Source organism: Onychomys torridus, chromosome 5, assembly GCF_903995425.1.
Source record: "Onychomys torridus chromosome 5, mOncTor1.1, whole genome shotgun sequence".
In the NCBI taxonomy this organism is placed as follows: Eukaryota; Metazoa; Chordata; class Mammalia; order Rodentia; family Cricetidae; genus Onychomys; species Onychomys torridus.
This window is the reverse complement of record NC_050447.1, coordinates 107,230,790-107,244,535: the sequence shown is the minus strand read 5'-3', so window position 1 is coordinate 107,244,535 and position 13,746 is coordinate 107,230,790. Positions and strand designations below refer to the sequence as shown.

The following is a 13,746-nucleotide window of genomic DNA, read 5'->3' as shown; positions in this document are numbered from 1 at the left end:
CTCGCAATACCGGACTGCACCTGCTCCAAGCTGCCTTCTCTTCCCTATCCATTACTAGCCCTCTCTCAATCCCCAGTCTATGGTACTAATCGCCCCGCCTCGCCACACTCCGGCAGAATTTACGCTCCCAGTTCCCTATACTCGATTTCCCCTTCTCCCCAAATTCGAGACAAAGATCACGCCCCAGCTTCTAGGAACCCCCACCCCTCGCAAGGTCTTCACGCCCACGCTGATTGGCCACAAGCCCATAGTCCAGCCCCCTGGACCATCCCTAGGGCTCAGAGCATTACGTCAACTCGGCCTGGAGAGCGCCAGCTAGAACGGGACTGGGGGGCTTTAACTGGGGGGCGCGGTCTGTCTGGTCCGCCCCACCCTCCCTACATAAAAGACCGAGCCCACCCGGCCGTCGCCCTCAGCCCATCGGTTCCGGACTAAGTTTCAGGTGGCCCTGCACAGGGTGTGGAAGGGGAACACCGTCAGACCCACTGACGTACATCCAAACCAGCAAGAAGCTAACGAGGCACCATGCGAGAGATCGTGCACATCCAGGCGGGCCAGTGCGGCAACCAGATCGGCGCTAAGGTGGGCTCGCAGCTTACGGGGTGGGGGAGGAATGGTAGGAGAGCGCCCCTCGGGATGCTTGGGCACCAGAGCACTGCGCGATCCTAGGTGGACCCAGGTCTTGCCAAGGGTGGATCTGACTTGCTTTGTGCAATAGGATAGGGCGTGTGCTCGGAGGCGATTTTAAAGCTTGGGGGTATTAATCATTTTTCCGGAACTGTTGAAATTTGGGATGCCCCTTCTTCTTTTCCTCTCTGATCGCCACGCGAAGGAGGGGTGTGCAGGCTGGGTTGTGTGCGCCGGTCTTTGGGAGGGGCCGGGACGCAAGGAGAATTGATTTTACTCGCTCGAACACCCGGCGAGCTGCGGGGGAGGGGAGGAGAGCGATTGTACGGCTGGACGTGCTTTGAATTTAAAATACCCTCCTACAGTTCCCTGGCCTCACTCTCTCCCCGCCTGCCCCTTTCTTTCCGCTCCTGGAGTCCCAGAGCGTTTGTCTCCAGCCGCCACTGGCGGCTGTGACCCGCAATCCCAGGCTTGGGCTGGTTTTTTCACCCCCAACCCCCCCCCCCATTCCTACCTCCTGCTGAGAGCAGCTGTCCGCCTGGGAAACCGCCCAGTTTCAACTTTCTGATCTTGTACAATGCAAGCCCTAAGGCTGTGCCCGGGTCACGCCACTCATTAATGCTTCTGCAGTGTCGGGTTGTTAAAACTGGGTGGGAGCTTCTCATTACAATTCGGGGTGGGGTCGTTACATAGCTAAATGCAGACTTTTTATGTCCCAGTTTTGGGAGGTCATCAGTGATGAGCACGGTATCGACCCCACTGGCAGTTACCATGGAGACAGTGATTTGCAGCTGGAAAGAATCAATGTATACTACAATGAAGCCACTGGTAATTATTTTTAACTCCCCATCTTTAATTCCGGCACCTCTATGCCCTGCTCTCATGCGGCCCCAGGAGAAGGTGTCGACTTTAGGATGACCACTCTTAGGGTGGGGTAGCCTCTACTGTGTCAACGAAATCCTTTGAAAGCCTGGTCATAGGCCTTTCTTTGTTTGCGGGTAGTACCAATCAGGAAAGAGGTGGTACCAAGCCCTTCTCTGCAGAGATCATTGCCTGAAGGGCTAAGCCAGCTCTTGTTTCCTTGCAGGTAATAAATATGTACCTAGGGCCATCCTGGTGGACCTGGAGCCGGGCACAATGGACTCAGTCAGGTCTGGGCCATTTGGGCAGATTTTCAGGCCAGACAACTTCGTGTTTGGTGAGTATGTGGCATAGCTGAAGACAGAAAGGCACAAGGTGCCAATTACCACTGGTATAAGGGGTGGAGGAGTGTGATTGACAGATTGAGAGCATAACTAGCATCATCCAGGTGCATCCTGGCTAAGCCTTAGTGTATGCTTAGAGACAAATGCATCTTAGCTTTTTCAAAGCAACTCATTTATAATTGCATGGATGACCAAGTAGATTATTGTTTAATATTTATTGGCCACTTGGTGGTAACTTGAAATAACTATATCTGAGGGGTGTTTTTTGGGTTTTTTTGTGATTTTTTTTTTTTTTTTTAAGAAGGAATTTACCCAATCATGGCTGATTTAATCCTCCTTTGCTCTGACAGGCCAGAGTGGTGCAGGAAATAACTGGGCAAAGGGCCACTACACAGAGGGCGCTGAGCTGGTGGACTCCGTCCTGGATGTAGTGAGGAAGGAGTCTGAAAGCTGTGACTGTCTCCAGGGCTTCCAGCTGACCCACTCACTGGGGGGAGGCACTGGCTCAGGCATGGGGACCCTGCTCATCAGCAAGATCCGAGAGGAGTACCCAGACCGAATCATGAACACCTTCAGTGTCATGCCCTCACCCAAGGTCTCTGACACTGTGGTGGAGCCCTATAATGCCACCCTCTCTGTGCACCAGCTGGTAGAGAACACAGATGAAACCTATTGTATCGACAACGAGGCCCTGTATGACATCTGCTTCCGCACCCTCAAGCTGACCACACCCACATATGGCGACCTCAACCACCTGGTGTCAGCCACCATGAGTGGGGTGACCACCTGCCTGCGCTTCCCAGGCCAGCTGAATGCAGACCTGCGCAAGCTGGCTGTGAACATGGTGCCCTTCCCACGCCTGCACTTCTTCATGCCAGGCTTCGCACCTCTGACCAGCAGAGGCAGCCAGCAGTACCGAGCCCTGACGGTGCCTGAGCTCACTCAGCAGATGTTCGACTCCAAGAATATGATGGCCGCCTGCGACCCACGCCATGGCCGCTACCTGACTGTGGCCGCCATCTTCCGTGGCCGCATGTCCATGAAGGAGGTGGATGAGCAGATGCTCAACGTGCAGAACAAGAACAGCAGCTACTTCGTGGAGTGGATCCCCAACAACGTGAAGACGGCCGTGTGTGACATCCCTCCTCGAGGCCTCAAGATGTCAGCCACCTTCATCGGCAACAGCACCGCCATCCAGGAGCTGTTTAAGCGCATCTCGGAGCAGTTCACTGCCATGTTCCGACGCAAGGCCTTCCTGCACTGGTACACGGGTGAAGGCATGGACGAGATGGAGTTCACCGAGGCAGAGAGCAACATGAATGACCTGGTGTCTGAATACCAGCAGTACCAGGATGCCACGGCTGATGAGCAGGGCGAGTTCGAGGAGGAGGAGGGCGAGGATGAGGCTTGAGTTCCCCAGGCCAAGAAGGTTAGGGAAAGCTGAGATGAAAGCAGGGGGTGGGGGGCTTATCCGTGAAAATAACTTGGCAGTTGAAGGAAGAAAGATGGTCTTAGGTTTGTGCTGGGTCTCTGGTGCTCTTCACTGTTGCCTGTCACTTTTTTTCTCTTTTTGTAATATTGATAACATCAATGTAACACTTGAGATCTTTCTGAACTCCTGTTGTAATGGCTAAAATCACATAAACCTTTGTGTCCTAACGGTGTCCTCTTTTCTTTCTCTTCTTTCTCTTTATTAAGTTCTTTTATTACCAACTTAAATCCACCTTTCTGAGCACATAATACTTTCTTCCTTTAGAAAAGAATGAAAGTCCAGAGGCATTTCCTTTTTGGGTATGGTATGAATTAATATAACTGAAACCAAGAATGACCTTATTCAATCCAATAGGAGAAAGCAACCTAGATTTTAAATGCCCTTTGGTACATGACTTGTTTGCTGCAGGAGTGCTTCCCAGAAAGCACACAAAGCGTGTTTTCATGTGGATACCTTTCCAAGCCTTTATTCCCTTTATAAAGTTTTATTTGAACAGTTACATAGAGGCACACAGCACAGCATTTAAAGGAAGGTGGAAAGTTAGTTCCTCTCCTCCTACGGTCCTTGATCCAGACTTCTTCTCTGGAGAGTGCCATTATTAATAATGTTGATATAATCACCAACTTATATGATTTTCATAATGCTGGGAATCAAACATGGGGCCTTCTTGCACACTCAGCAAGCATTATACCACTGAGCCCAACAGCTGTGTTCAAGAGACAGGGCATTCACCATGTAGGTATGCTGTGTTTTATTTGGCCTGCTCCTACCAGTGGACATTCAGGTCATTTAGACTTTTTTCATATAATGTGACAATGAATAATTTTGTAGCATTGTGCACACAAGAAAAGCTATTTCTATAAGTGGATTTTCTGCCTTTTTCAGATAATGAAGTTATGTGCACTTAGGAGCATACGTTAGATATTTAATAGGTGCATTCTCAGGTTTTCTCCCAGTCACAGTGTCCACAGCTTTATAACCTTTGTACTAATCTTCATTTCAGTTTATTTGGAAATATAAATTTGGAGTGGTTGGGGAGTTTTCCTTTAAAAAGACAAACCATAAGAATTTTCATAGTTTATTACATTCTTACCACAAAGACCCAGGACTTGAGCTTTGTATTCAAGCTTAATCTAGACTTGAAGTCAACAATGAAAGAAGCTTTTGGAGCTCAGTTAAACATGGATTCTCAGTTAAGATACTTCCATGAGAATATCTGTACTTTATCAAAATGGCACTGATACTCTACTTTAATCTGGGCCAGACAGTTTCTCACTTGAGGATGAGAAGTAGAAAACAACTGTGCAGAACTTATTTATATGCTCCTCTGGAAAAGAAAATAAGTCAAGAAGACCTTTGGGATTTTTCTACTCTTTTAGATGAATTCAAAACTAAAAAAAATACTATTTTATATCTGGCCTTATATTTTTTTCATTGTGTATGGGTCTATTACTTTAAAAGGAGGCATAAAGAATTTTTATCTTAATAAAAGGTTGGAATATATTTGGAAGCAGTTCCAAGGGGGAGGGTGAGCAGTGTCATTCTGAGTAGTGTTAAAAAGAAGTTCATCCCACTCCTAGGCTCCATAAATGGAAAAGGGCAGCAGTTCACTGTGTAAGTAGAGATCACAGAAACCTGACAGTGTGAGTAGGGTTCAGTGGGCCAGGATCTTTAGTTCCAACACTCTATATTTAATGGCAAACTGACAGGTGTCAGTCCTGGCTGAGTTGGTGTAAAGCTTCCTACAACCTCCTTGAGGGACGACATTGGTTTTAAATGCCCTGAACACTTGGGGCAGCTGCCAAAGCTCCCTGGACGTGTCCTTGGCTGGACATTTCCAACAGCCTGTCAGATCCATGACAGTAACTTTGGAAAAGAGAAAGGATGATTGCCAAGCTTCTTGTGGCATCGTGGAAGTGTGCATCTCTCTCATACCTTGTAAGTAAAGAGCAGGCAGGTGCCAGCCAGCTAGCCCTTTGGCTGCACACAGCTAGAGCTTATTTTGGCATGATGGGAAGGGTGGATGCCAACCTGACCATTCAAGCAGATGCTCTGGATTTTATGTCACCTCAAAGACGAGAAAAATGTTTAGATACTTAGAATAAGAGATGCTATTTTTTTTATGCGTGGCTTTTTTTTTTCATTTAAAAAATTAATTTATTTTTATTTTGTGTGCATTGGTGTTTTGCCATGAGTGTTGGGTTCCCTGGAACTGGAATTACAGACAGTTGTGAGCTGCCATGTGGGTGCTGGGTATTAAACCTGGGTGTTCTGGAAGAGCAATCGGTGTTCCCAACCAGTGAGCTACCTCTCCAGCCTCAAGAGATACTGTTTTAAAACACAAATTTCCTTTGGTTGGTGGCCATTGTGTGATGGGATCTTGTGTATGTGTGCTGGAGGGGCAGTGGTAGTGAGCTGGTGGTGGTTGCAATGGATGTTTTTAACTCTAACAGTGTTCCAGGCCTCCCTAATGAGCTTTAAGGAGGATATTCACTTTGAGTAAGCCAGGTGCCCAAATTATAAAATCTGCTGAAGGTCTAGAGGTTGGGATTAAGGATGGGGGATTTCGGTTATCTTGAGGCAAGGAAGCAAACTCCCACAGGGCTCCACACTGGCCTACTCCCCTGCATCAGCTTAAGGAGTGCTAGGGTTTTGTTAGGCTAGTAGTCGTTTCAGCTAAAATCTTTTGCTTTTCTGTGCAGTTCACTTCAAAGGAAAACTTGAAGACGTAGTTGGTTTGGTTCTGTTCAGATGTCCCTAATGAGGTCACTGTTTGAAAATGATGTTGCATTTCTTCATTTTAAAATTCCACATGCACATGTGTTATCATATTTGCAAGAGAAATTTTTTTTTCTTTTTTTTGGTTTTCAAGATAAGGTTTCTCTGTGTAACAGTCCTGGTTGTCCTGGAACACGATTTGTAGACCAGGCTGGCCTTGAACTCACTGAGATCCACCTGCCTCTGCCTCCTAAGTGCTGGGATTAAAAGCGTAGGTTACCCGGTGCAAGAGAAATATTTTTATCAGAACTGTGAAAATTAATGGGGAGTTAGGGAAAGCTGGGAATCATGAGAGACCCTAAAACAACCATGTCACAGCTAAGACTCCCTTCCCCCAGACACCCTTTCACATGTTCTGGTGTCCTGGTTAGCAAGGCTTATCTGCGGGGGAAAGCTGCTTGACAACTCCTAAATGTTGATTTCCTCTGAGTGTGTCAGCAGCTTCCTTTGAAGTAAAGACGTTTCCAAGTCAAATCACGTGTTCACTCGGAAACGGACTCGTTCTTCCCTTGGTTTTTTAACTGCCCTCTCTCTTAGTTTCTTTTGAGATACTCTGATTGTCACGGACCCACAAAAATTTATTCTGGTGCAGTCTATTTCACATCATTTCTTCTTCTTTTTTAAAATTTTAAACCATAAAAAAATAAGCACTTGAAAGAGTACAGGTGTTGTAGCAGACGACCTACTTTCTGAGTATAACAGCCATTGCCATCTTAGGCAGCAGCTGTGACTAACAGGAGACCATCAGGATGGGGCCTGTTGAGGTTCTCATAAAAGGAGGGGCATCCTGACACTCTCACCTGGGTCCTCTTGGCCACTGGGTCCTGTTCCTCCTGCTGAATGTGTTCCTGCACTCACTGGTTCACCAAGCTAGACTTAACACGGAGGTTCCTAGAGGTTGTCTATCCAGCAAGGAAATGGACACCTTGTACCTTTTCCCACGTGCCCTGCGTTACGCATCCCTTTATCTGATCCCCACAGTTTATGGTTCCTTTTATAGCAAACCAGTAGACTTCAGTGCTTCTCTGAGCTCTGTAAGCTGCTCTAGGAAATCCATCAAATCTGAGAGGTCAATGGAGGCCACAAGTTACAGCTGTTGGCCAGAAGTATAGGGGGCAACCACTGGATTGCCACTGGCATCTGTAGTGCATGACAGTCTTGTGGGTCACAAGCCTGAGATTGTGTGATATGATGCTGCCTCCAGGAAGTCAGTGTCATAGCTGGATTGAACTAGTGGATATCCAGGTGGTATCTACTGTAGAAATGGCTTGCTCTGGTGAGGAGGCATCTCAAATTTAGGGGGTATAGTTTTCTGTATTGAAAGTAGAGGGGAGAACCATTTTGTCCACAGAGTAATATAAATAGGTCTCTTAGGCTTAAAGAGAGCAAGCACTAGGAAAGGAGATAAGCCTTTGAAGTGTTTTCTGGTGTGGAGAAGCGTTATTTTCTAAAGCAACCGAAGACAAAATTTAAAACTTGACCCACATTTCTGGTGTGATCAGGAGTGTTCAGATGGACAGTATTCAGGATGGTATGGCTGTAGACATTGTCCATGTCTGGATTCAAACATTTCTCCCTCTTATCTTGAGGCCTTCCTAATTTTAAGCTAACAGATATAACACACCCATGACTTACAGAGAACATGTTCAATGATCTGCAATGAAATGTCATGTCAGGACAGCTAAAATGATGGTGTTTTTTTTCTCCTGTCTCTCCAACACAAGTGTGTTTGCTGTTTGTTGTTTGTGTATCTGGTTACCAAGGGGAAGGGATCTACTTTGATGGATTTGGTGATAAGGGAAGTCACAAAAGTATACACAAAAAATAAGCCCCTGTGGCCACATGGAAGGTGTTCCCAGGAAATTGGTTGGGCACAGGAGCTAACATAAGGTAAAGGGCTGGAGAGGGGGTAGAAAAGAGTATGTGGCATGTCCATGGGCAGTCGGTGGCTAGTGTCTGGCAGGCCTGTTGAGACATGTGAGTCTGTGGAAGTGAAGACAGGAAGACATTCTACATTCAGCAGCTACATTACTCATTGATACAACTCCAAGATACAATCTCTCCCTAAAGGAGACAGAATTGAGCAAGCTGCTTTGCAACTTCATAGTTTGTTTCTTCTAGTTCACTGACTGAATATGTGGTACCATGTGAATGCAGTTTATTTCCAACAATAACCACACGGAGACTTCGTTCTGCAATGTAATGATGGTGAAGTGGTGTGATTTTAAGGATGATAACTAGGTATAGGGCACCATCCTGAGAAAGGATGAATGTGATTCTCTATGGGCAGTTCCTCTCCTGGAAAGTGGGTGACTATGAGACTGGACCCAGACCTTTCTCCCCCTCCGTGGCTCTTTTGTTCCTACTATGTTTCAACATAGCCATGACCCTCACCAGAGCCCAGAAAATGCTAATGTTACAAACGTAGAAGTGTGAGGAAAATGAGCCTCTGTCCTTTATAAAGAATATGATTTGGAGATTTTATTATAACAACACAAAACAGAACAGCACCACATGGCTTTAGTATCTCAGTTTATAGGAAAAGAAAAGAGAATCCACACTTAGCACCTACTATGTGCTAGGCTTATTACCATTTGGTCTACACTGTAGAGTCTATACTGTAGAGTGGAGAGAGAACTCAGTTGTCATTGAAGAATTTGGGAGACCTTTAACATATCACTTCAGCTGTGTGAATCCCTGTATAAAACAATTCACAGTATCTGTACAGAGGTCCAAATGGCGTTAATGTACATAGAAATAAGAAAGTGATCGTGCCCAGTATTTGTGAACATGTGCTCCCTGTTATATTTTAATGTCACCTAGTTTTTCCAGGAATAATATACAGTTCGGGTACTATTGTGTTCCAAATGAATTTTTAACTTGCCTTCAAAAGGAGTAAGAGAAATTATTGGCTCACGTTGTTAAAAAGCCCAGAAGCAGATCTTTCACAGCAATATTTAGAGTCTAGACGTACATATCCCTTGATAGCTGTAAATGCAGACCAATTCAAAATCATAAACTTACTTAAGACGTTATGAGACCATTTTTTTGGTCACTTGATTGTGTAATTCTCTGGTGTAAACCTTGTAGATGACAAATCATGTTACCATGTCAAAAGTTGGAGGTGCCTGGACTGGCTTTGCATTGTGTCCCTGGAACCTGTTCTCTCCTGAACACCTCTGGGCTCTGCACTTCCTTGTTTCACCATTGCTCTTTACCAAGATCTCCCCAGGGATGACAGGTTGAGGCTCATATCACCCCATTGCTACAGAGAAGGAGCCAGACTGGCTATGGACCTAAGTCAGATAGATGCCCATCTCTGAATAAGCCCCTAGGGGCAGGGGAGAAAAGGACAATGATTGATCAGTCTGGATCACTTGTGTTTTCAGGCGGATGAAGAGAGGCCAGAGGAGTGGTAATCTTGGCATTCAGGGAATTAACTTAAGCAACTTGTTCTAGAATGATTCAGTTGTAAGTAAAAGACACCTTGGTTTTCTGACTCTGAAGTGCTTAAGGTTTGTCCCAAAAGGGATCACAGCCAGTTACAAAGGGCTCAGCATGGGAGCCTGATCCATAGATAAGCAAATCTCCAAGGTTCCAGCTGGTCAACAGGCTTAAGTCTATATTCAAGGAGCTTGAGACCATCTGACACATTTTTTACCTTTCTATCTTCTCTCATTCTCTGTAGGAGTCCTACACTAGACAGTAGCCAAAAAGCCAAGAAGCAGTCTTCTTGTTATAAACTTCATCTCCAATAGACAATGCTACACTTCCTCATTATGCTGTCTTTTCAAAGTTCCCAGATCATGGAGTTATTGGGAGGTGGTGGAAACTTCAAGGTAAAGCCTAGTGGGAGGTCTTCTGGTCAATGGAGAAATGCCCTCAAAGGGGATTCTGAGGGCTGGAGAGATGACCCAACTGTTAGGAGCACTAGCTACTCCTCCAGAGGACCCAGTTCATTGCCAGCACCTGTCTTGTTCACAGCCATCTTTAACTCCAGTTCCAGGAAATTGAAGCAATGTCTCCGTGGCCTCCTTGGGCACTAGGAATGCACATAACACATAGATATACACTTCTACACATTTTTTTTAAAGAAGGGAGGGTAGAATTCTAGGACCCTGTTCTTCCTCTTTACTTCATAGCCACAAGGAGATTGGTATCACTCTACAGAGTGCCCCTTCTGTAATAAGCTGCCTTACCACAGTAACAAAATTAAGAGGGCCACACAACCATGGGCCAAAGCCCAAGTGAACCCCTCTCCATCTCTCCTTTTGAGACAGGATCTCACTGTGTAGTGGTCCAGGCTAGCCCCAAGCTCTGCTCTTTCTACCTTATCTCCTGATGTCCCAGGTATGCGCCAGCACAAGCTTTCCCTGTTCTAAGTGTGCTACCCCAGGCACTTGTCCCAGTCATGGCAAGCTGTGTAACACATTCAGATCTCACCTTGATACATATCCTTCTCTCTTCCCAGAATACACTGCGTGTCTTCTTCCCAAGGGTTCCTCAGCTGCGTGCATGCGTGTGCGTGCGTGCGTGCGTACGTGTGTGTGTGTGTGTGTGTGTGTGTGTGTGTGTGTGTGTGTGTGTGTAGTGTACACATGTTAAAGAATATGCTCATGTTTTTGTTACTGTGTTTGTGCACATGTGCATGGAGGCCATAGGTCAGTGTCAAGGGTCTTCTTTAATCACTTCTGTGACAGTTTGAAAGAAAATGGCCCCCAAAGGGAATGGAACTACTAGGAGGCGTGGAGTAGGTGTGGCCTTGTTGGAGGAAGTGTGTCATTGTCGGGGTGGGCTTTGAGGTCTCCTTTGCTCAAGCTATGCCCATGTGGAACACAGACAGTTCACTTCCTGTTGCCTGTGGATCAAGGTATAGAACTCTCAGCTCCTTCTCAAGTACCATGTCTGCCTGCATGCTGCCTTGCTTCCTGCTATGATGATAATGGAGTGAACCTGTGAAACTGTAAGCCAGCCCCAATTAAATGTATTCTGTTATGAGTTGCCATGCTCATGGTGTCTCAGCAATAGAAACCTTAACTAAGACAACTTTCCCTCTTATTTTTTGAAAAAGGGTCTCTCAGATTCTGCAGTACTGGCTAGCCAGTTCCTGTGTCTACCTCCCCAGTGCTAACCAGCCCCTGTGCCCACCTCCCCAGTGCTAGCCAGCTCCTGTGCCCACCTCCCCAGTGCTAACCAGCCCCTGTGCCAACCTCCCCAGTGCTAACCAGCCCCTGTGCCAACCTCCCCAGTGCTAGCCAGCTCCTGTGACCACCTCCCCAGTGCTAGGATTGCCAGCATGTGTCACTACCCCCACCATTTTTTAATGTGGGTGCTGGGGATTTGAACTTAGGTCCTTATACTTTCATGGCAAACACTTTTACTGATTGAACCCATGCCCCAGTCTCCCACTTAACTCTTAAATGACAACCAGATTCCATCTTTCTAAGAGATTTTCCTTTGTTTTAAGGTTTTATGTGTCCATTCTTTTCATATTTGGTATCACGGGAGCTGCCAAGGAATCAGCTAGTTTTGGGCTGGTCCTAACATTTTTTTGCTTCCATTTTATCTACTGCTTTTCTTTTTTGGTCTGCTCTCTCTTCTAACTCCACTTTTATCTCCATTACTGCCTTATGGATGTTTGTTTTCAGTGTTTGTGCTATGGTTTATAATATGTACTTTACCACACTATGCTTTCAAGTCGTGCCCTCACACCCAGCCCCAAACGCTGTGAATTGCCCACAGTTTTGCACTTCCTTTTGCTCCAGCTGTCCAGCTGTCCAGCTGTTCAGCCTGGAGCCCTGTCTTGTTCTCAAGTCTTTTATTTAAAAACAAAAGTCACTATTTTTGCTTGTAACAGCTTCATTTGATTCAAAAGGAAACTGTGTACTCATCCACATAGTTCCAATTTCAGATCTCTGCATTTCCTTGGATACATCTACTTTCTTTCCTGCTACAAAACTTACTTCAGCATCCTTAAGGTGGCAATGAATCTGTCAGCTTTAGTTTAGGCTTTAAAAACCTTTATTTTGCCTCATTTTTCAAAGATGTTTTCACTGGAGGTAGAATTTTAAGTTGACTAAAAGACATCATTCTATTGTCTCCTGATTTGTATTAAGATGTAAAGTTACCGGTAGTTAAGAATTTTATCTTCTTGTATGAAATGCTTACTTTTCTGTTTTTAATCACTATTTTCCAAGCAGGTTTTAAGTTCTTTAAAGATTTATTTTATATGTGTATGAATGTTTTGCCTGAATGTGTGCACCTTGTGCCTGCCTGGTTCAGAGACATGTCCATGAAAGTCAGAAGAGGGTATTGGATCCCCCAGGAACTCGAGTTACAGATGGTTGTGAGTAGCCATGTAGTTGCTGAGAATTGAACCCAGATTCTCTGCAGGAGCAACAATCGCTCTTAACCACTGAGCCATCTCTCCAGCCCTTCCAGCAGTTTTGATATGCTGTATCTTGGTGTGGTTTCCTCCAGGTTTACTGTATTTGGGGTTCATTAAGTGGTTTAAGTATGTGAGACTTCGTCAAATTCACGTTATCATCCAAAATTTCTTCAAATATTTTTCTCCTACCCTTACCTAATATTGAAGGATTTTAATTACATATGCATTTAACTTTTTAACTGTGTCTTAATGGTTTACTGTCAATCTGGCTGTTGTCAGTGGTAGATTTTATCAGACTTTTTTTTTAATGGGTCTGGAAGTTTCTATTACTATGCTTTCAAATCCATTGATCTTTTCTACAGTGACTAACCCCCTATTAAGCTGATGTGAGGATTTTCAAACTTAGATATTAGATTTTTAATCTCAAAATGTTCCCCCTGGATCTTAAAAAGCATTCTGTCTCTCCCTCTCTCTCCTTTCCTACGTTTTTGAACGTAGAACACATTTACATTCACAGCCTTGTGGTCCTTTCCGTGCTTCCATCATTTCTGTTATCTGTAGTTCTGCCTTTTTGGATGGATTTTCCTCCTGGTTATGGGCAATCTTTTCCTACCACACTGCAGTTTTCAGGTGGGAGCCAGACATTGTAAATTTTTTGCTATTTGAAATTTGAATTTTGTTGTAGTCCTTTTGAGATTATTAGAAGTAGATAGAACAATACCTATAGCCCCCAAGCCCTGAGTGGCAGTGTCGCTCACAGGAGTTTCAGTCCTGTGCCTTGTACTCTTCTAGACCTGTGGGAGCTCTCCCTATGGTATGGTCTGGTTTACTTTCCAGCTCTCTTTCTGCATCCTTGCATTTGCTTGGGTTAAGAGGATCGCTATGTTATGTTAACCACCAGAGCATGTTCTCTCTCTCATTTTATTTTATTTTATTTTTTGAGTCCCACTGTGTAGCCCTGGCTGTCCTGGAACTCTGTGTAGGTGGGGCTGGCTTCAAACTCACAGAGATCCCCCCACCATGTCTGCCTCCTGAGTGTTGTGATGAACGGTGTGTTCTACCATGCCTAGCCGGCAGAGCTCCCTTCCTTCTAGCCAGTGCTGTCTTTATGATCTAGTGACCTGGGCTCCGAATGCTGACCTCTGATTCCTACTCTGTGGAGCATCCCTCCCTGCCCCCTCCACCTATCCACCCCCACACACCCCACCCCCACCCCTCCCACCCTTGCTGCTCCACAGCATGGAAACTGCTTCCAG

At 45.5% G+C, this 13,746-nt stretch overlaps 1 protein-coding gene across 1 annotated transcript; it reads left to right on the top strand.

Moving 5' to 3' along the window:
• The first annotated feature begins 291 nt into the window (after window positions 1–291).
• Window positions 292–3,494, top strand: LOC118584037 (tubulin beta-2B chain). Its single transcript, XM_036187964.1, has 4 exons — window positions 292–582; window positions 1,347–1,455; window positions 1,715–1,825; window positions 2,183–3,494. The coding sequence occupies exons 1-4, from the start codon at window positions 526–528 to the stop codon at window positions 3,241–3,243; spliced, it is 1,338 nt and encodes a 445-aa protein (XP_036043857.1). The 5' UTR covers window positions 292–525; the 3' UTR covers window positions 3,244–3,494.
• Window positions 3,495–13,746: the final 10,252 nt, after the last annotated feature.